The sequence below is a fragment of the Thamnophis elegans genome, chromosome 1, assembly GCF_009769535.1.
Source record: "Thamnophis elegans isolate rThaEle1 chromosome 1, rThaEle1.pri, whole genome shotgun sequence".
Lineage (NCBI taxonomy): Eukaryota > Metazoa > Chordata > Lepidosauria > Squamata > Colubridae > Thamnophis > Thamnophis elegans.
In genome coordinates, this window is record NC_045541.1 from 117111725 (window position 1) to 117135433 (window position 23709).

At 40.0% G+C, this 23709-nt stretch overlaps 1 protein-coding gene across 2 annotated transcripts in view; it reads right to left on the reverse strand.

Moving 5' to 3' along the window:
- Positions 1-23709, reverse strand: part of TYRO3 (TYRO3 protein tyrosine kinase) — a 92151-nt gene that overhangs the window by 15266 nt on the left and 53176 nt on the right. The window contains exons 7-16 of one of the 2 annotated variants that reach the window (XM_032229305.1): positions 17351-17522; positions 16757-16899; positions 14005-14149; positions 11277-11406; positions 10221-10318; positions 8576-8671; positions 7103-7183; positions 6294-6386; positions 4313-4434; positions 161-270 (exon numbers count right to left, since the gene is read on the reverse strand). In XM_032229305.1, the coding sequence (XP_032085196.1) occupies positions 161-270; positions 4313-4434; positions 6294-6386; positions 7103-7183; positions 8576-8671; positions 10221-10318; positions 11277-11406; positions 14005-14149; positions 16757-16899; positions 17351-17522 (1190 nt within the window). Of the gene's footprint in view, positions 1-160; positions 271-4312; positions 4435-6293; positions 6387-7102; positions 7184-8575; positions 8672-10220; positions 10319-11276; positions 11407-14004; positions 14150-16756; positions 16900-17350; positions 17526-23709 lie in introns of both variants that reach the window. The other variant, XM_032229297.1, reaches the window with a different exon arrangement.

Genomic DNA, 23709 nt, shown 5'->3' on the forward strand with positions numbered 1-23709 from the left:
AATTGTGTACTGTTACGTTCGTCTTTTTATCCCCTGTCTGTACCCCTTTCCCTGACTGAATTGTGAGCCGCCCTGAGTCCCCTTCGGGGAAAAGGGCGGCATATAAATGTAATAAATCCAAATCCAATCCAATCTTCTTATAAGGACATTGTGAACTTACATGCAGTTCCGAGCAGCTAGATCCCTATGTATAAAGTTTTTCGAGCTCAGGTATTCCATGCCACTAGCAATGTGAATCATAAACTTTAAGAGGGTCTGCAGAGGCAAATTCTGTAAAAAAAAGAAGTACAGTGGAAGGTAGATTATTAGGAAGAAAATGTAATATTTTAAGCCATTATGAGTTCCAGAAATTATACAACAAAAGTACCCCATTTCTCCCCAAAATAAGACCTCTCCGGATAATAAGCCCAATCGGACTTTTGAGCACATGCGCTAAAAGAAGCCCTCCCCTGAAAATAATCCCTCCCCGAAAATATTGCAACACATCAGCAGCCATGAGGTGACCATGCTCGCCACATCCTGCACCTCAAAAATAATAAGACCTCCCCGATAATAAGGCCAAGTGCTTATTTGGGGGGTTGAATGAAAATAAGACCCTGTCTTATTTCTGGGGAAACACAGTAGCATAGAAAATCCTAAATCTTAAATCCTACTGTGGAAACAACCATTTTGGTCTTTCACTAAGAGTGTTTAAAAATAAATGTATTAACAACACATGAAAAGCAGAAGCTCTCTCTACTAGTCACGTTAGAGGCCAAGTTATAACAAATTCCCTGCACATAAGAGGCAGGACATCAGGAGAAGGGCCTTCTTTTTACTTTGTGTTGTATGTTTTCTCAACTGGCAAAACTTTGCAAAACAAATAATATAATGTAGGAAGAACTGCCCAGCAATTTCCTTCATTTAAATGATATCCATGATTTTTCTTAGAAATAAAGAATCACTCCAAGAATCAATAGGCTGTTAATGTACAAATATGAATTTCAATTTTGGATTTAATTTATTGTGTTCAAAGACCAATACAAACAAATAAAATTTAAGACAGAGTTAAAATACATTTATTAAATAACCTAGCTAGCATCTAATATGTTAAATCCAGAATACAACCTACATCAGATATACTAAAATTATATTAAGCGTGATAGGTAAAAATACTAGAAAGTAAAAATATCTATTAATATCAGTGAAGTGGTAATATCTAAAATTTAAACAACTAATACTTATAGGAAATGCATTGCAGGATATTGGCCCATGAGACTTTGACAGATCTCCTCCGCTGCTGTAAAAATTTAGCTACATGTGCTGTAACAAGAGGAAACAAGGACCTGTGGTGGCACAGTGGTTAGAGTGCAGTACTGCAGGCTACTTCTGCTGACTACCAGCTGCCTGCAATTTGGCAGTTCAAATCTCACCATCCTCAAGCCTTCCATCCTTCCAAGGTGAGTAAAATGAGGACCCAATTTTTGGGGGGAAACATGCTGACTCTGTAAACCACTTAGAGAAGACTATAAAGCAACATAAAGCCTGTAAAATCTAAGTGCTATTGCTATTATCATTTTGTCTATAAGCAGCATTTGGGCAAGGGCTGAATCTGGGCAACCCAATATCTATTATGTCTCCCTAATGGGAGCAGTGAAGAAGGACACACTTTGTAGTTTCTACCTCTCCAGAATCACAGGGGCAAATGCTTTCGACCAATGGATTTTTTATATATATATTTAGCATCCATTAAATTTAGCAGAGGGGGAAGCGTGACATCAGACAAGAGAGAAAGCTTTCCAATGGCTAGATGTTTCTAGCTGTGTATGGTATCTAGCAGCAGCAATAACATATCTGTTGTGTACTGGTGACAAGCAGGTTACAAATATCAATGAATGTCTTTTGGTTTTTAAAAAAATCCTTTCTTGTATGTCCTCAAATCCTCCCAGTAAATATCTTAAAGCCTAACCTTGTCTTTACAACTGTTCTAATCCAAGCATTGCATGTGCTCTAACCCAACTGAAAAAATACTTCAATAAAAAAAACCCTAAACAACACTATTGCACTTCAATTGCAGCATTATCAGTCTGAATGCAAAGACTTTGCAAGGGTCAGTGCTAGTAAACATTTTTTTCATCCTAGACCAGGCTAAGTCCAAGAATATTAAAAGAATTCCTGGAAGCCTGACATGATGGATGACAAATCAGCCATCCAAAGGTACATAGAGATAAACAACATCTACATGCCATTCAAAATAGATAATCAAAAAGCAAAAAAAGGAAAAGACCAAAAATTTCTTCAGTAGCAACCAACACACAGATATGCAGAGATTAACACCAAGATTCAACACTAGATCAACAACCAAACTATAAACAACACCCCAATCAAGGACCTACCAACTCATATCACCCAAAATATGCCTACCATCACCGACAGGGCAAGGCACTTGTATATAAACTGAAAGCAAACCCCACTCCCTTCTGGCATTGATGATGTTCCTAAACTAAGTAATGAAACATCTGCAAGAAAACAATGAAGCTCAGAGAGTCCCATGACTCCTAAACTCAGCCCTGAGCTGCAAATATTCTCTTCCACAGAACACATACAAAAATTAGCAAAGAACACTTTCACTGCTATTGGCAACAAAATAGTAATACCACTTAGACTTCTTTACTGCTTCACAGTGTTTTACAGCCCTCTGTAAGCAGTTTACAGAATCAGCATTTTGCCCCCAACAATCTGGGTTCTCGTTTTCCCAACCTCGGAAGGATGGATGGCAACCTTGAGCCGGTCAGAATCGAACTCCTGGAGCGAGCAGTGACTTAGCCTGCAATACTGCATTCTAACCACTGCGCCACCGCAGCTCACCTTGATTTTGACCCCTGAAATGCACATTTAGCATTTCTGAATCGGAAATTTAATGGCAGATAGCACAGGGGGTTCTAAAAATAGCTGCGACTCTCCACATGTTTTATATGGTTAAAGGTGTTAACCATTTTCATTGTATATAATTAACAGCCCACATAAGATTTGGATTACTACAATTTGCTTTACAAGTGGCTGTTCCTGATGACTATCCAGAAACTTCAATTGGTTCAGAATACATCCACTCAAAAACTGGATTTCTCCCAAGTTACAATTCTACTTTGAGAGCTGCAGTGATTCTCTGTTTGGTTCCAGGTGGAATTCAAGATGCTAGATGATATTTTTAAATCCTACATAATTCAGCACTTGATTATCTAAAATAGCACTTTCTTCCAATTGCCCAGTATGATGCGGTAAAGGTAAAGGTTCCCCTCACATATATGCGCTACTTGTTCCCGACTGTAGGGGGTGGTGCTCATATCCATTTCAAAGCCAAAGAGCCAGCGCTGTCTGAAGATGCCTCCATGGTCATGTGGCGGCATGACTAAATGCCGAAGCCACACGGAACGCTGTTACCTTCTCACCATAGGTGGTTCCTATTTTTCTACTTGAATTTTTACATGTTTTCGAGCTGCTAGGTTGGCAGAAGCTAGGACAAGTAACAGGAGCTCACTCCGTTATGTGGTGCTAGGGATTCGAACTGCTGAACTGCCGATCTTTGTAATCGACAAGCTCAGCGTCTTAGCCACTGAGCCACCTAATACTAAATTCACTAAATTTCTTCTCTCAAGGATGATCATCTTGAGGGGAGTCATGAGGTAGGCTTTCTTAAATGCAACCCCTTTTCCCTATTGGATCAGCTTCCCCCTTAAACTCTTACAAGCTTCAGGAAAGCCATTAAAATCTGGATGTTTAAGAAAACTGAGAGTAGAACTGACATAAGCTGCAAGTCCCTTTTGCTTATTTGGGTTTTGATGTTTGTTCCTTAGATGCTTTTATAATTTTAGCTGTAATTGCTAATAGTTATTTTATCATTTGTTTTTAATTTTAATTTTTAACCAACTTACTGGAAGAGGAGAAAGTAAGCCATTCAGAATCTTTTTGGATTTGTAGCAGCAAATACAGCCCTGCAAGGAACCAACCAACTAAACCAGTGGTAGTCAACCTGGTCCCTATTGCCCACTAGTGGGCGTTCCAGCTTTCATGATGGGCGGTAGGGGTTTGCTGTAACTCTGCTTTATAAATTTTATAAAGTAAAGTTACTTCCCTACTTTATCAATCACCATGACTGTGGAACCAGTGGGCGGTTAGAAAATTTTACTACTAACAGAGATACAAAAGTGGGTGGTAGGTTTAAAAAGGTTGACTACCCCTGAACTAAACAAATCAATACATGAGAATAATTTACAACAATGTAAGCGATAGAAGATCAATTAATCTCCGTGTTGCCTTAAGAGAAAAAACTTACAAAGGGGTTTTCTCCAATCCTGGACATTAGTAGAAAAGAGTGAAGGTCTCCATGCTTCATGAAGGGCAGGACAACCATTGGGATTGGAAGGCGACCTTTAGGCCGATTACGCAAACTGACCCCTGATTTGAGAAAACAGAAATGTGAATTTGCAAGAACCACGATACCTGTAATAAATGACCATAAATACTTAGCATAGCTCCCGCTGCACAAACTGCTGAAAGCAACACTACATTCTGAGAAGGCAGCACTTCTAAACCCTTAGTTTAGTTAAATGCAATCCATGCATTCATCCCATCTACTCTTATTTGCTTCACAAGGCTATATTTAAGCGGTACAGGTAATCCTCAACTTACGACCCCAGTTGAGCCCAGCATTTATGTTGCTAAGTGAGACATTTGTTAAGTGAGTTTTGCCCCATTTTATGATCTTTCTTGCCGCAGCTGTCAAAGGAAATCACTGCAGTTGGTAAATTAGTAACCAGGTTGTTAAGTGAATCTGGCTTCCCCATTGACTTTGCTTGTGAGAAGTCGCAAAAGGGGATCATATGACCTTGGGACCCAGCAAAGGTCATAAATATGAACCAGTTGCCAAGCATCTGAATTTTGATCACATGATCATGGGAATAATGCAAAGGTCATAACTATGAAAAAAGGGTCATAAGTCACATTTCCCCCTGCCATTGTAACTTTGAACAATCACTGAATGAACTATTGTAAGTTGAGGACTTCCGGCATCAAAAAAACTATGTATTCTTCAAATAACCTGACTTTTTATCTGGATCAAGTAGCGGTCAAAAATACCTCATGATAACGCCAAATTGGGGATATTTTCTTATTAGTACTCAGAAACATTCCATCTAACGCAGGGGTGTCAAACTCAAGGCCCAGGGGCTGGATCTGGCCCATGGAGTGCTTAGATCTGACCCGAAGGACCACCCTGGAAACAGCCCATTTTTGCTGGCAGAGCTCTCGGGCCACTACAGGCACCCCTGATGTGAGTGACATATAGCTGGCCACCACCCCCCACCTCCCAAGGTCAAACACAATATTGATGTTGCCCTCAATGAAATTGAGTTTGACACCCCTGATCTAAAGCAACAGGATGGTTTCAGACTGGTAGTCATACTTATCAGCCATCGCAACTACTTGCTTCATTTTTGAGAACCAATATATGTTAGAGAAAATGAGGACTATCAAATAACAATAGTCTTCAGAAGAATTATTTGAAATGTAACAATACAGTATATATACGCACTGAGAACAACTACACTCCAAATATATTGGTGACTACCGTTCCTTCTAATTTTCTGTGGAAAGCCTCTGTTAAATGTTTTGCTTGGGTTTATTCTTGGTGACCATTGTTGCTTTTAAAATTCTTTGCTTATATTGTTTCTTTATTGTTTCAACAGATTGCCAGCCACCCAGGGTTGGATTTGTAAGATGGGCAGCCATATTGATAGATTTAGTAAATTAGTAAATTTCCTTCTACAAATAAGCACAGCACAAAAAATCATGGGCTTCCCCCTAACCCCTCTGGATGAAATCGCCAAGTCCCGCTGTCTCAGCAGAGTGAGGAAAATCCTCAGGGATGGTTCACACTCTGGAAAGCATTTCCTTACTCTCCTACCATTGGACAGGAGATATAGAAGCATAGCCAGCCAAATGAATAGGCAGAAAAATAACTTTTATCCATAGGCTGTCAGACCTTTTACTGCAACATAATACCACAATCAAGCTAATGTGATAGACTTGCAGTGCCAGAGTAACATGCAACATGTATATACCGGTGTAATATAATATTCTTCTTATGTATTGATTTATTGAGATGTATTCTGTGTTCTTGGGTGGGCTACACCAAGGGAGGCTCATTCAATTTCATTGTACACACGTTGTGCAATTGACAATAAATGTTCGATTTGATTTGATAAATATATAGTTTGTGACCCTCTAGAGCAAATATTAAATGTGACAATGCTCACCTATTAATTTAGTAATGTGTGGATGGTCAAACTCCTTCATGCAAGCAGCTTCTTTCAGGAATTCCTCTATGTCGTTGGAAGTGAAGATGTCAGCTAAAAGAAAAGGAAGTACTACTGAGATTTCTTTTAAACTCATTAGCAGCAAATTCAAGAAAAAGAGCAGAATGTACAAAGAGCAGTTGGAAGTCTATAGGAAAAGCAGTAAAAACAGGTGATATGAATAACACTTCAAGACGGGCACAGTGCAATCTGCTTAATCCATAGAACTGGCCATTAAATATGTCAAATAGATTTACAAATAGATTGGATATGAAGAGTGTTACTAGTCATATTTTAATTTACTAATCCTAATGTGCAGATTGTGAATCACATTTGTCAAACATTTAAGTTATGGAAAAAATGGAATATAAATTAAACTATAGAATACAGCATCATTATGCTACCGAGTGGGGCATATGGGAATTAAAAACCAACATAACTGGAGGATGTCTGAAGGGTCTTGGTTTTGATGCTATACTTTTGTTGTGCTTATATCTCTACTTTTTATGCTTATATTGAAGTTTTTAATTGTGTTCACTGTCCAGAATTGCACTGATGAGAACGGTTGCCATATACATGAAATAAACAAATTGCACATTCAAGGAATTTATGTCAATTATAGGCAATAGAAGAAAAGGGAAAATGGGAAGACAGATAAAGCACAGCCAACTATATGTAGTTTGGTGACTATATAGTCACAAACTCAGAAAATGAAAGGTTTATGGTACAAAATGGCATGGAGACAGTTCAAATAGTTTAGATTTACTCACCTTTTAGCATTTTCACTGCAACTTTCTGGAGAGAGCCATCAGGCATTTTCAACTGACCCTCCCTTACGGAGCCAAATTCCCCTAATAAATTACAAAAAAGAAGTAAAGTAAAGGAGTATGATAATTTAAAAAGTTCACTGCAGTTAAATTGGGGAAACAAAACAACCACTTCATAATCACATGGCACAACGTAGGAGGATCAGGACAGCTGTATTTAAAAGGCAAAAACCACTGTTTTGAAGACAGCAAAGTGCACATTTTGGACAGAGAGGACAGCTGATTTGAAAGAGGGACCAAAGAAGCCATCTATGTAAAAATTGAACAGCCCTCTCTCATCAGAGGGGGTGGGATACAGCATCATCTGTCTCCAGTCTAGAACATAGTCATAGTCAGACTCCACACCCATTTGCACTACTCAGATGACCCTGACGACATAGATAAACTTCAAGGTGGCCTCAATGACTCTCTAAAAGAACACAAATGATCAGCAGTCTGCAAGTATAAATCCTTCCATTTCCCATTATCCAATCAAAGCTGAAGAAGCTTCTTGGATGAGAAATGAAATGTCTTCAAAGAAAAACAGGAAAGTGCTGTTGCCTCTTGAAAAAGCACCTTTGGGGCAACCATGACCTGGATGACTGAGAACCTTCATCGACACTTCAGTTAAAGTTTTAGGATTAAGAGTAGAAAGCCTCGGTTAAAAGTTATTAAAATGTAAACTACTAAATTAGAGTTTCTTCCAGTCAGATATATTCTTCCATGGGAATATTCTCTGAGAAGGAATATAAAAACCACCATATTTGCATTGAAAGTCTACAGATTTTTTTTTCTTCCCAAGGAATACAGAAAAACAGGAATTGGTTGAAACGTAAGGTAATAAACTTATGCCAACTTATGCTGGAATCAATAGGACATAAAATTGTTTAACTGCATTGTATATCTGGAGGTTTGACAAGGTGCTAGTAACAAGCTACAGCAATAATCTTCCTAAATCTCTCTTGATCCTCCAAAAATATTTCTGCTGCCATAACCCTTGTAGTTTCCACTTCCCTATTAGCTTTCCTTCTGTTCATTTCCTGCAGCTTTCACACATTTTATAAATGCATTCTCCAGTTCCACCTTTACACTATTGTTCTTTGTTTTTTCTAACGTTCATGTTCTTTGATACGGTGCTTATCTTATGCTCTCAAAAATGCTTCTAATAATCGCAATGTGCAGCCAGACCTGCTTTTTTAGCCCAAGATAATTCAATCTATCAGCCTCGGTTCTCTTCTAAAAGCACCGATGGAATGATGAGTATTCCCCATCTAAAGTTCCAGTTCCTAGTTACATTCGGTTGTAACTATTGCACTTTAGGTCACTGCCATTTAGTGTGGCTAAATCCTTAGAAATGAGATATTTGCAAACGACAATATAAGGACTGAGCTTAAACAAAGTAAGTGCATTTTCCGTAGGCTTTGAGGGACTACTCACCCTTGCCTAGCATTCTTCCCAGAGTAAACTGTTGCTCCTGAATTAGGACATCTTTCAGTTTGGTCTTCAATTCATCACTGATTCCTATACTGTCCACTGAATAAACAGAAGAAAACAAGGGCAACTTAACCAGGAGAAAATCTAGCTTTAATCATGGTCTAGATAAGTGATGGCGAAACTTTTTGGTACCGGATGCTGAAAAGAAAGCGCTTCGTGTGTGTGTGTGTGTGTGTGCGCTTCGCATGCACCCACGCGCTCGCCTGGGCCGTGAAGAGGAAGAGGAGCTGCCCAGGGGACATGTGTGTGCTGGAAAATGAACTTTTGGTTTCCGGCGCATGCATGCACAGCAGCCAGCAAATATTCTGGCTTCTGGTGCGCATGTGCACATGCCAATTAGCTGGTCGGCGCACATGCTCACACCGAAAAATGGAAGACCAGCTCTTCTGTTTTCCGGCACTGCCACATGCACAATGGCCTGCTGATCGCTGTGTGCGCCTATGCGCCAGAAACACAGAAGAGGAACGGGCAATGCTGCATGTGCAGGCGACATGACTCCATGTGCCTCTTCGGGCACACGTGCCATAGGTTTACCACCACAGGTCTAGATTGATATACTTTTGACCCAAGGAACAGTTAATGTTGCATAGTTTAGAATAAACTTCCCTCACCATGGGCATTGAGATGCGTTAAATTACAAGCTCTCATTATATTTGGCTAGCACAACCTTTGATACCATGAGTGGAAAACATGGGAATTAAGGTTAGATGCACTGAAGGGCAGCAGTTTGAAGAACACTAAGTAAGGGTGCATGAAAAATGAACTAAATAAATTCACTCTTACTCCCTAGGAAGTGATTCCCTTCTTATAAAAGATGTAAAGCAACAAAGATGCAATAAAATTGCTTTTTTCAGTGCTAAAACATTTCAGTGTTTCAAATTATTTGCACTACTTCCTTTGAATGATAGGAAATATGAGTTTAAAATCCAGCCATTCCCATCGTGGTCATCGCCACTTAATAACTGGCAATTCTGGGGGTTACAGTCTGGAGAATACAGGTGGGAACAGATTGCTTTAAACAGTGTCTGTGAATCAACCTCAAAGATTGCAATTTATGCTTCAATCTGAAGATGGCAAGTTCTATCTTTTATGCTATAATCAAGTTCCAAACAGCAGCACAATAGTTGAACTCTGATTTGAAATATAGTACAAAAGTGTATCACTGCTTCAAACTTCAGTTGGATCACCGTCTCCAGTTTATGTGAGAACATAGACTCTATGGTCAGCTGGATTTTATACCCAATAAGATATTCATTTTACTCATAAATAATTTGAATCAGGATTCAGGTAAAAGGAAGCAGAATGAAAACAGATCCTTGATGACATGGTAATCCAGTTTTGTTGTGTGCCCCCCCCCAACCTACAAAAGTCAAAGGAACATGGATAGGGGTACCAATTTTGCATAAGGCATGATCTTATGTAGTCTTTCAATTTGGCAAATGAATAGAATATTACATGTATCATCATTGTCATCATCATCATCATTATTATCATCATCACAGTGCTTTAGGAAATGGTTTGATGAGAATTTCCATTAAGAGAATGGAAATACACTTGCTGAAGAAAGAGTCACATATATTTTACTTACATGTTACTTCAATAAGCTCTGGGACTTCTCGGTTGAATGATCGCACTGCTCTGAAATGGACTATAGGATCACCTCCGACCACACTGCCAAAGGCTTGACTAAACAGGGGGGAAAGCAATGAACATCTCATAAAATGTGCAAAGTAGAGTACCAGAAAACCTAAGTTATGTACTTACTACAGACAGCAGCTAAGAACCTGTTTATCTTGGCAACTATTTTCTTTTTTCTGAGGCCGTGCAAAATATCAGAAGACCCAGGAAAATTCTTTCAGACTTCCAAAGGGTCTCTGGAAAATGGTTACATTTACAATACAGTATTGTAAGGGAGGGAAAATAGCATTCCTCTAAGGCTTAATCTACTGCTGCTGCTTCATTATTACCTATGCCACTCTCTTCTTATGGTTCCTTCTTTCTCTACTATCTTATTGGCAAAAGTGTAATATAGTCAGTGGCACAGGGAAATCTGGAAGCCAATTCTACAGGTTGTTATATAAAGGCAGTGGTGGGTGGCTGCTGGTTCAGACCTGTTCGGGCGAACCGGTAGTTGCGACCAGCGGCTGGGCCCGCCCACCCACCCACCCGCCCTGGTGCTATCACGTCCTATATATAATCGCCGGGTTTTCGATGCCGTGTGCATGCTCATATTTTCAGTTCCAGGAGAACTGGTTGTGTCTGGAGGGCTGGTTTATGGAATGGAAAGACTGATTAGGTCATCAGTTTTTCCATTCCAGAAAGCAGATATTTTAAAATTTCAATTCTCAATCAGGAGGACAAAGACTATCATATTTTCCATACCCACATCAGACTGTGTGTGTGAGTGTGTGTGTGTGTGAGAGAGAGAGAGAGGGAGGGAGAGAGAGAGAATATGAAAAAGACTATGAAAGGGTATATAAAACATAAAATGAAAATGAAATGTTTGACATGGTTAAACGCTATGCCAGCTAAGGAATTCCTGCTGACATATCAGGCGGCAACATTTTGAGGATCTCAGAACAAAGGGATACTGAAATTACAATGGGAATGATGAACAGCAAAAAAAGGAAAAAAAGACTTTTACCCAAACCGCGTTTCTTTTCTTCTTTTCCGTAGAAGAATTAGGGCTAAGGCAACTGCTGTAACCAGTGCAGTCAGAATTCCTAAAACCACAGGAACCCAGGATGTTCCATAAAGAGGCTGCCTTTGCCCCCCTGTTTGGAAAATATAATCCTTGTGAGAAAGCGAAATGTTTAGCCTATAAGTATTTTTATCCATGAAAGAGGTCCACTCCTAGAAGGAGGTTCGCTAGTCACATTCTAAATAATGCTAAAATGATGCAGCAACACAGCCAAAGCTGATGTTCTGCGCGGTTTGAAGTGGTACATCTCCATTTGGTCAGTTTCTGGACCTGCCATCCTTAGAAGAGAGGGTTAAACATGCTGGGCCTTTGGTGTCATCAATCTTACTAATGTTGTTCTTAGGCAAAGGCTGATTGTTCAAAGATGCAGCTGGAACATGATGCAAAATTTATCTCGGAGATGTTTGCAAGTTGTACTATATCTAACACAATCATATTACACCACCCAGTGTGGTTTTTACAGTAGTTCCTCTGAAGTGTTGAATGTCACTTTTATGTATCAAAAAATCTGTTTTCCTTTGGTTTGAGAAAATAAACCCATGCTGGAAACCTTGCGGGAAACTTCCAGGAAGAAATGAAAAATCAGCTGTTTCCATTTGGAACAATTCCCCACTCCTCCATTTTATGCCCATACTCTATAATACTTATATTACAGGTAGTCCTCGACTTACAACAATTCATTTAGTGACGGTTCAAATTTATGTTACTGAAAAAAGGGACTTATGAACGTTTTTCAGGCTTAGAACCATTGCATGTATCCCCATGGTCATGTGATCAAAACTCAAATGCTTGGCATCTGACTCATGTTTATGATGATTGCAGTGTCCCGGAGTCAAGTGATCACCTTTTTTAAAAAAAAAAGTTTTATTGTTTTAATTAAACAAAAACACACAAAAAAAGAATCATCCTTCATTACATCTTGTAGAAAGCATGTCGATTGGTTACAAATACATTTCGTGCGTTTCTTCCACAATCATTACATATACTTCATTCAAATTGAATTGTACATTTTAAATCAAAAAAATGTATGTATTTTACTATCACTGTACCACAAGTGATCACCTTTTCTGACCTTCAGACTAGCAAAGTCAATGGAGAAGGCAGATTCACTTTAACAACCATATTACTAACTTAAGAACTGCAGTGATTCACTTAACAGCCACAGCAAGAAAAATTGTAAAATGGGGCGAAAGTCATATAGCAAATGCCTCACTTAGCAACAGAAATTTTAGGCTCAATTGTGCTCGAAAGTCGAGGACTACCCGTACAATGCATAATTACATTTAAGATAATGTATCATAATATAACATACAATAACGTTTACATAGTATTTGCAATGCATAATTACATTTAAGATAATGTTATCATAATATAACATACGATAATGTTTATATAGCATTTGCAATGCTATAATTACACATTGCTGTACTTCAAAAGATAAGCAATTAACGATGGCTCCCTATAATTCTTTTATAACTAAGAGCAAAAACTGTTACATACCCTGATCTGGGAATCTTTATAACTCATTCGGGGGGGGGGGGGATATCTCAAATGCAGAAAATACTATTTCTATTAATCTAGGCCTGTGATGGCGAACCTTTGGCGGGAGTGCCAGAGGTGGCACGCAGAGTCCTCTCTGTGGGCACATGTGCCATTGCCAGCTGCTCTATTAGTTTCCAGTGTGACCAGTTGGTCTTCGCAAGTGCTGGAAAACAGCCTGAAAATGACATGAAAAAGGCCCAAAACCCAGGCCGTTTTGGGCCTCAAAACAGCCTGCAAAACTGCCTGAAAAATGGCCAACAACGGCCAAAAAACAGGCAAGTGCACCAGCTAGCTGGTCTTTCGGTCTTTGGGTTGCTGGCACTCCGGCGCGTGCATTGAGCACATGCACGCACATTCCGATTTTGGCACTTGGTGCCGAAAAGGTTTGCCATCACTGATCTAGGCCAAGGGTGTCAAACTCACGTTGTCACAGCGGCATCACGTGATATATCAGGGCTTTCCCCCCTTCTGTAAACCGGGCATGGGCATAGCAATAGCAGTTAGACTTATATACCGTTTCATAGGGCTTTCAGCCCTCTCTAAGCGGTTTACAGAGTCAGCATATCGCCCCCACAATCTGGGTCCTCATTTTACCCACCTCGGAAGGATGGAAGGCTGAGTCAACCTTGAGCCGGTGAGATTTGAACCGCTGAACTGCAGATAGAAGTCAGCTGAAGTGGCCTGCAGTACTGCATTCTAACCACTGCGCCACCTCGGCAAGGCTCACGCATGATATATCCGGCCTGCAGACCAGGAGTTTGACATCCCTGATCTAAGCCATATCATGATCACAGGTCTTTCAATCATTTTTAATAATACAGTAACACCAAACAATAGTAGGGGAGCCAATTGTATTATACTGCTCTTTTCCTTCATATGTCAAACATTCCCTTACACAGAAAATTTGTGATAGTCCCAGCCAGTCCTTGCTTCTGCTAGATTGTTTGAAGCTGCTTGGTTCTCATCTCTGAAAACATACTACATATGCAGCTGAGAATATTGGAAAGAGCACAGCCAGAGAAATACAATGGTACCAGCTCTCTCACTGTTCCTCATCAGATGCACCATATTAACAACAGCCCATTTTCCTCCAACGCAAACAGAAAAGCTTCCTGCATTTGCCACTTACCTATTAAATCTTGGGATGTAAGCAATAAGGGCTCACTCCAAGGTCCGCAACCGGCTGAACTGAGTATACAGACCTTTATTATAAGGTCTTTTAAGGGATTCCACATAGAAAGGTTAGCTCTTGCTTCCTTCACAATCATTTTCCCCTGTAACCAAAAAACCACAAATGGTGCATTGTCATTCAAGTGACACTTGTTCATTATTACATTTAATTTAATTTAATTTAATTAACCACATTTATATGCTGCCCAATCCCGAAGGACTCCGGGCGGCTTACAAAAATAAAGAGAAAAAAAAGACACATAACGAACACATAACAAAAGAAAATGGTTTAAAATAGCAACACCTCATACATTCATTCTAATCAGGGCTGGACCTCAACAGTGAGGTCAACAGCCCCAGGCCTGCCGGAACAGCCAAGTTTTTACAGCTTTCCTGAAGGCCATGAGAATGGGTATGGTCCGAATCTCTGGGGGTAGCTGATTCCAAAGAGTCGGACCAGCCACAGAGAAGGCTCTCCTCCGGGGGCCCACCAGCCGACACTATCTGGCTGACGGCATCTGAAGAAGGCCCAATCTGTGGGATCTTACTGGCCACTGGGAGGTATGTGGCAGTAGGCGGTCTCGAAGGTACTCTGGCCCTAAGTCATGTAGGGCTTTAAAGGTGATAACCAACACCTTGAATTGCGTCCGGAGACCAATTGGTAGCCAGTGCAGCTCGCGGAGGACAGGTGTAACATGTAACATATCGCTCGCGCAGCCGCATTCTGGACTAACTGCAGTCTCCGAACGCTTTTCAGGGGTAGAGCGCATTGCAATAATCCAGCCTTGAGGTGACAAGGGCGTGAGTAACCGTTTGAAGTGCCTCCTGATGCAAATAGGGCCGCAATTGGTGCACCAGACCAGATTTGAATTAGAAAACCAATTTCTTCTGTTCCAAGTTATCTAGTAATCTTGGGATTAGGGTTTGCTGCACAGTCTATTGTTATCTGCCCTTTCCAAAAGACGGTACAACCATAAGAAGCTATTTGTGCTTCCGGCACCTCTTGTACATCCCATGCTTGCCTGCACTATTTGGGTTGATAAGCAAGGCTATTCCAGGGCAATTCAGAGTGTGAATTGTTCTACCCTGTGCAGCTGCTTGTTGTTATTGTCTAATTTCTCACCTTTATGAAATTCACTGGTTTCCATCAAATAAATTCTGTGCTCCAAAGCCTGGGAATCAAGACTCAGGCATAGTCTTTGTCATTCAGTTACATAGTAAATAACTGATGATTTGGTTTTACACTAAATAGAGGCATTATTAATTGCATAATTGAACTGTGGTCTCTGAGCCTGATTTGTACCCATGTAAGGATGGAATTACTGTACAAAATATTATTTTACAGTTTAGAAATAAAATGTCGTCCATACAATAATGGAAGAAATTTAATTCCATCGTCATTAGTATTAAATCTTCCTTCCCAGATATCTCCTGCTTCCCACTCCAGTTCACATATGATTGGCGTATGTTCGTCTGAGGCTACTTGATACCTCAATTGTTTGTTATTTCAGCAAGCTATTAACACTGTTATAAAAAGAAGGAACAGTGTAGTAACCGTTAAGAGAAACCAGATTCGGTTCCCTAAAAATAGCTGACCAAATGCATTGATAGACAATAGTCCTAAATTAAAACAAAAACCGGGCACGAAATACAGTTTATATCTGGCATTCAAATTCGCAAGAATCATTAGCACTAGATAATAGAACAAGTGATCCTCAGTCTCTCACTGGTAAAGGAGTATGTGAAGTAGGGCTTTAAACTGGAAAGTTCATGTCGAGGCAGATGATTTTTTAGTCTTGCTATCCTATTCCTTACACAGTTTTTGCAGTCCAAAGAGCAAATACAATATGCATGTCTAAAATCTACGCGGCTGTGAAGAGAAGCTCATCCCAAGCATGAACATAGTAAGGCTTCCTACATTCAGTTATGCCTTAAAATAACTAGCATTACCTCTTCAATCCCTAATATTTCTTGCTTTCAGTCGTACTACAAAATCTATTCTTATCAGGGTGGATAGGTTTTTAATTTATACTCCCCAAGACTAAACCCAGGTCTGCTTGTGATGATATGCGTTGTATCTGTGAAGGCAGTGTTATTCTTTTGGGGATACATTTGAAATGCCTCCACTTTTTAAGTATTTCTTTTATTTTTTGAGGAGATTCTCCAGCCTTAATCAGCAAGTTAAACAAAACCAGATGCAGAATAAATGCACACAATACACAAAGAAACACTTCTCACTGCGAAACTCAGCATCATTACTCAATGTGCATGCAACAAGCAGCAGCCAAATTTTTAGTATGATAAATTTCGCAACTGCCACCATAAAAACACAAATCTGTGAATACATATCTTACCAATATGGAGACCCCACTGCTTTTATTGGTAGTTCATTCTAACCAAGCTGCTTTTTTTAATCGTTCAAATTATTACCTTTTAGAACTCATTGCCACAAGATGCAATGAAATCTTTTAGCAGCATTTTCAATTTATGAAGGTCATTTATCACTCGTAATAAGGATCTATGGGTTAATTGAACTTCTTTGTTTGGGCATTTAAGCCTATTGGGCTGTCGTTACTATATTTTCCTGCTTGACCACTAGCTAGCTAAAGGATGATGGGAGTTGAAGAGCAATCCATCTGCAGGCTATAAGGTTAGAAAAGGTTATTCTAAATAGACTTTGGCCTGCTCCACCAAGAGCATGAGTTTATTACCTGAGTTATGTTATCTTGGCTCCACTCCAACCTGTATCCTAAGGCATTCTCCCCAAACATTTCTGGAGCTACTGCTTCCCATTCCAAAATCAGACAAGAATCTCTTTGGATAATGTGTACATTTTGTGGAGTACAATTTGGAGCTGCAAGGGAAAGAAAATTGCAATGTATTTGTTGTGCGTTTAAAAGAGTAAGCCTCAAAGTACAGAAAAGCTTTAGGAAATCCTAAAGATATCCTAAATGCTATTAATAATCATTTATTAAATTTGTGGTTAAGTTCTACACAGCCTTCTAAAAGGTTTCCCACCTTTTCAACAAGCTCTAAACACTGAAACATTCATTTTATCCAGATGTGTGTCCAATCACACTTGACCAATAAAGAATTCTATTCTATTCTACTTGGAAGAATATGGAGGCAGATGATTGATTGCTTGAACCACCTGAGTTTTGCACGTTCCTTGTAATCTTTGTTTAATCAGACAGTATATCTGTTCAATTAATCAGGAGATTGCTATTTTTCAAATATTTTCTGATTCAACAACAACAACAAAAACCCCACTATATTTTTTAAGATTCTAGCCCTCTAAATCTTACCTAATCCCAAGGTCTGAAAATAGACCCAATCTGAAAAAGGAGAGCTGCCCATCTCATTAGAGCACTGAACTCGAACAGTGTAATTGGTGGCGTGCTTTAAACCTGGCAAAGCCCTTGTAAAGGGAGGGACAGAGAAAACTTCGGTGACCACCTCTTCCTGCAGCTCAGCTACCTGCTGGGATAAAGGGATAAAGGAAAAAACATGAAGAAACAGATTCATGGTTTTCACATAAAATGCGTCATGGACGAAAATCATAGGAGGGCTGCATCAAATAAATGATATACTATGCATCATCTTGGCCTTGGGCCATTGAACTGCAGTGATGAATCCTTCAAACAATTGAACCCTGTGAAACTCTAGAATAATCAAAAGATTAGCATAATGATAATAACAAGCATACAAGCACAAAAAATCGAAGATTAGACTAATCTGGCATTTTGAAAGCTGCTGCCAATCCCTCCTGGGCCAAGCGTATTTCATAAATACAACTGCAGCATTTCCTCCCCCCCCCCCTTATAGCGTCAGTAAAACCGCAACGAACTGCACTAATGGAAAAAATGAGAAATCTCATACGTCCTACAATAGTTCTGAGATCTCACAGGTGAGAATTCTTGGCATTGCAGTCACCTCTGGAGATCAACAAGAGGAGGAAAACTGCAACATGAAAATAACCCTTGCATCTAGATGCAGTTTTTAATCCCTCTGGCTAACTGGGCTTTGGACTTTGATGTCTTTTTTATTTTATTTTACCAACCTATTTTGCACATTTCTATTGATTCCCTTTTTTCACGTCATAAGATAAAGGTTCCTCTCGCACATATGTGCTGGCCATTCCCAACTCTAGGGGGCAGTGCTCATCTCTGTTTCAAAGCCGAAGAGCCAGAGCTGTCTGAAGATGCCTCCATGGTCACGTGGCCGGCATGAGTAAATGCCGAAGGCGCACGGAACGTTGTTACCTTCCCACCAAAGGTGGTCCCTATTTTTCTACTTGCATTTTTTACGTGTTTTCGAACTGCTAGGCTGACAGAAGCTGGAACAAGTAATGGGAGCTCACTCTGTTACGTGGTGCTAGGGATTCGAACTGCTGACCTTTCTGATCGACAAGCTCAGCACTGAGCCACTGAGCTACTGTGGCCCTTTCACGTCATACATCCCTCTTAGTTTCAAGGAGAAACCTATTCAATTAGTCAAACAAACAAACACACACACACACACACACACACATTTTACGTTAGGCATCCACTCATACCTTTTGTTCTACCATCAATCCAATGAAATAGTCTCTGCAGTCTGTATACCTCTGTACTGTATGCATTACGGCCAGAGATAATGAGGTATGAGTGAGCCTGCTTTTCATTATCGTATCTTTACAAGCATGTATTCAGCTCTTTTCTGCAGCCCTAGAAAAATAACAACCCTTCCTTTCCTACAAGCACCAGGGACTGCTAGTAGTAGAAAGATGGCTCAGGGGGCAGTAATGTTTACAAGTTAACGGCACATTTGTATTTCTTTGCTGGGGTAACTCTCGGCTCCAGTTGATCTTTTTATACTGGAGGGTGGTTGCCTCACTAAACTTGACAGATCAGAGAATGAAATGCTTCTTTGTTTTTCCCAGCATGGGACAGAAATGGATGTAAAGGGGGGGATGGGGGTGGAATCCACTGTCTAAGAAGTTTGCAATTGGCTTCTCTCTCTCTCTGCTTCAACCATGGGACAAATGGTTGTGGGGAGGAGCCTGGAACTTAGAGAGATTAGCACTGTGTGCAGTGACCGATGGACGTGCATGTTAGGAAGAATAGGCTGTACCTAGTACAAGCAGGCAGAATTCTAATGTGCAAGAGGAAATTCATTCTGATCTGTCAAATGTCCCAGGAAAACAGCAATAGAGACCGTGCAGGGGAGGGTTGCATGCAAGGATAAAAGTAGTGCCATTAGCACAAAAAAAGGGGGGGGGGCTCTTTGGTTTCTTGAAAGGTAAGAGGGCATTCTGCATCTCTCATGAAACTGAATAAAATAAGTCAAACTACAGCCACTACCTGGCTGCTCATGCTTTCAGTTACAGTTTTCTTTGTCCCTCAGGATTAAGTATACTCTGTGGCCTAAAAGAACCTGGAGAAATTGCGTTTAGTCCATGGCTCCATCACAGGACTGAGGTAAATCTAAAAAAATAACTCAGGCTTTAAAAACAACCATTCCGTTTTTCTTTCTTTGTTCCCCAGTTCTGTTTTTGCAACATCACTCAAACACCTTGTTCTGTCGACTTGATTACTTCTAATCATAGTTTGTGTCTATGCAGTTACCACAAATCAATGCCTCATGGGAGACATTTTATCTTAATCAAGCAATCACTCAAATATTTTGGAAGAATATTTTTTTTAAATTTAAGAAGTCCAGGGTAGTAGCTACATTAATCTATAGAGATGAGTCTGGTCATTTAGTATAAAGAGGCTTGAATTTTCAGCTGAAATTCTCATCTCTCCTTATAGATGCAGCCCAGGCTGACTCATGGCTTTCCGCAGCAAGAAATATAAAACATACTATTTACTTCAATATATATAGCATTTGCTTCAGGGATTGCAAAACTCAAGCCCAGTTGTTTTTCTCAAAGTAAACAGCTTCGTGCCACACCAGTCCATTTCCAAAACAAAGCCCAGGTGAAATTATCCTTCCTGCTTCTAGCCAATTGCTCTCCATGTAAATTCCTGGATTTTTTTTTTAATATAATGGCTTTGTTATCTCTTCAACAACAAATCAACTTAGCTGATTTTTCTGTGTTTTTGGAAAGTTATTCTTGCAGTTTCTTGCCTAGTCAACCATTTAGAGGATTTATAGTCCTTTCCCATCATCTCAGTTGCTATCAAAAAAAGCTCTGAATTGAGACTAAAAGTGTTGTGTGTGTGTTACATAAGAAACAGATACAAGTAACAGATAAAAATTTGAAGCAAAATTAATCAAAGTGATAATAAAGAAGAAAAAGGAATATTTTCTTGGGGGGGGGGGGGGAGAGAAGGCTGTTTCTAGTTTGCTGCTCCTGAAAGGAAAGAGTTAATTTTTTCTTCCCCCTGGACTGCAGTTGGTCTTCCAAAACTGTATTGTCAAAGAGGCTTGAAAAACACCATCAACTGAGGACTATAGGAAGCTTTTCCAAACCTAACTGTTCGTGATCGGCATCTTTAGCAGAAGCATCTGCCACAAGCCATGATGACAACCATGGGTGTGTAAGCTCATCATGGGTGTGTAAGCTCATCATGTAAATTATGTACTTGCATCCCAGTATCTGACACAAATACATATGTTGCAGTGATTGGTGTCCAACAGATTTAAATATATACTATATATACATATATTTGTATGATACTAGCATCAGACATTATCATTTTCCAATCCTTTCTTCACTCTATCGTAAAACTTTTCAAAGCAATTTTCAAGTATTTGGGAAATAAACATAGCAGAAATCTCCAGCACCAAAATAAGCTGTAGGAACTAGCATATAAAGTTTAACAGTCTAGTTTAAAAATCCATGAAGAGTTACATTTATCGTGCCAACTCAACTAATTTAAAAGAAAGTCAGTGAGAATAAGTGAGCTTTACGGGATTTTCCAGACCTGAAAGAAAGGGATTTCACCCAACAGAAGACAGCTGAAAGGGATTTTCCCTTTGCACTTGTTTCAGAGTCCAACAGCTCAGCACAAATCTTGTGAATCTAAATGCAGATGAAAAAAAATATCCTCTGGGCAACTTGGCCTCAACCCACTTAGGTTTTAGAGCCTGACCAGTACTTTGAATCAAAATCAGAGTTCAATGACAACCAGTGCAGCTAGCGAAAGTACCAGTGGCATCTGATCCCACTGTTACTTTGGTGACCAATGTGATGAAACAATAGAGTACTTTCACCCTACTAAGGAAAGGGAAGAGTTAAGAGGGCACTTCCTATAAGAGGACAGAAAGATAACAAACTGGAGAGATGTTCGTGCGTGCACACACACACAGTTAGCAGCACACATTTCGTAATTGCGGTTGGATAGTGTTGGCAAACCATGTGAAAAAGAAGAAACTAATTCTGACCATAAATATGAAGTTCTGAACTTTTTGACAGAAACAGTTTATATTAAGAACATCTATTAATATTAACAGGGGTGTCACACTCGATTTCATTGAGGGCCACAACACAATTGTGTTTGACCTTGGGGGGGCCAAGGTGGACGTGGCCAGCTTGACATCATGCATGTTAGGGGCGCCTGTGCGGCCCAAGTGTTCTGTCAGCAAAAACGGGCTCCTGAGCTCCATTTTCGCTGGGAGAGGCACTGGTCATTCACTGTTTCCAGGGCGGCCCCATGAACCAGATCTAAGCACCTCACAGGCCGGAACTGGTCCGCAGGTCTTGAGTTTGACACCCCTGATCTATTCAGACAATGTGGTCTTATTAAATAAAATGTTGAATGATCCACTAGCAGTACACCAAGAGACTGGCTATAATACTCTCCTCCCTGCCTACCACAAGGAGAACTAGAGTGGAGAAAACCTCAGCACACAAAGTCTAAATTTATAATTCTGGAGTAGTGGCAACAAGATTTTGAACTATTTATACCCTACAAAACTTTGCAGAATACAGGCAACTTCTGAACAAATACATTTAGCCACTTTCTCATCAATAGAAAATTCCAAAACAGCTTTGAAAATTTCAAAACCAAATCCAGCTAGAGAAAAATTACAGCAGTCCAACCTGAATGTTAAATCGATGCATAGATCTTCTCTAGACAGGGCCACAGCTGGTAGAGCAGATCATCTCAGAAAAAAATAATACTGGTATCACCAAGGTTGTCTCACCATTAAAAACTTAAGAGAAGTCCTACACTGCATATTTGAATTTTAGAAGACATCTCCAATAACTGCAAATGTCTACTTCACATACGTCTTCTTTCCTACAGATAGTATCTCCATGGTATAAATTAAGTCTCAGCTTCTTCATTTCAGAATGAGTATCAATATGACAGGCATTCGTAGGTGTTGCTTTGGTCAACCCCAATTTTGGCTTTGGCCTGCCCACTGCTGGAATGCAGCCATGGAATGAATGGATGTCTTATAAGTGTAGGTGTGCCTCAAAGTGAAAAAAAAGATCTCCACCCTTGTTTTGCGTGCTGTTTCTTATTCTTGACTCTCCCACACCCTCAGGACTTTGGCCTCTGGTGTTTCTGCTTCAGGGACACCTGCAGCTCGGTTTTGACAACAACACATTGGAGAACTGTGTGAACTGGTTCAATCTGAGATGCAATTACCATAATCAATTGCTCCAATGCATGATCAGGTTGCAAAGCTTGTTATTGCCTATTGTTCAGTGATTCCTGTTGGGACAGGCCTCGGAAGATTTGATGCTTGAGACATAGGAGGAGCAGGCATATGTTCCTCAGCCTTTCTGCAATATCACCAACAACTAAGTGATTTTTGTACTTGAAGCAGAAAATCCCTCAAGTTCTCTGTCTTTATCTGAAACTCAAGCATGAAATGGTCTGTTCATGATTTATATATTTCTTCCTGGAGCTCCACAACAATATAGCTTCAGAAATGCTTTATAATATTTCCTATGGAGTTATTGGCCAAATGTTTTCTCATTGGCAAGAACTCTTACATCTGGGAATGTTTTTATTCTTTCCCTTTCCTGCAGTAAAGATGCCCCCTTAGCATTCTCCTATGCCATTTCAAGGGATGCGGTGGCTCAGTGGCTAAGATGTTGAGCTTGTTGATCAGAAAGGTTCGACAGTTCGTCGGTTTGAATACCTAGTGCCACGTAACGGAGTGAGCTCCTGTTACTTGTCCCAGCTTCTGCCAACCTAGCAGTTTGAAAGAACATTAAAAAATGCAAGTAGAAAAATAGGGACCACCTTTGGTGGGAAGGTAACAACGTTCCGTGCGCCTTTGGCGTTTAGTCATGCTGGCCACATGACCATGGAGACATCTTAGGACAGCGCTGGCTCTTCGGCTTTGAAATGGAGATGAGCACTGCCCCCTAGAGTCGGGAATGACTAGCACATATGTGTGAAGAAACCTTTACCTTTACCTATGCCATTTCAAAGAGCAGTTTTGTCACTCATGGTGACAAGGGATGTCCAGATGAAATCTGCAGTCTTTGTAAAACCAGGGCATGTAAGACATAAATATAACTTGTTCCAACACTGAATATGAAAGCTAGAAACAAAAGCTTGACTGGTAGAATGTAATGGAGCTGTAAGATTCAGTAAATTAAAAGTAAAGTCCATTTGATTCGCTTTTTTATTTTTGGGGAAAAAGATTAACAGCTGCCTTCAAGTGGAAACTCCTAGTTGCCTGCCTATCAGTAGTTTTAAAGATATATCCATTCCAA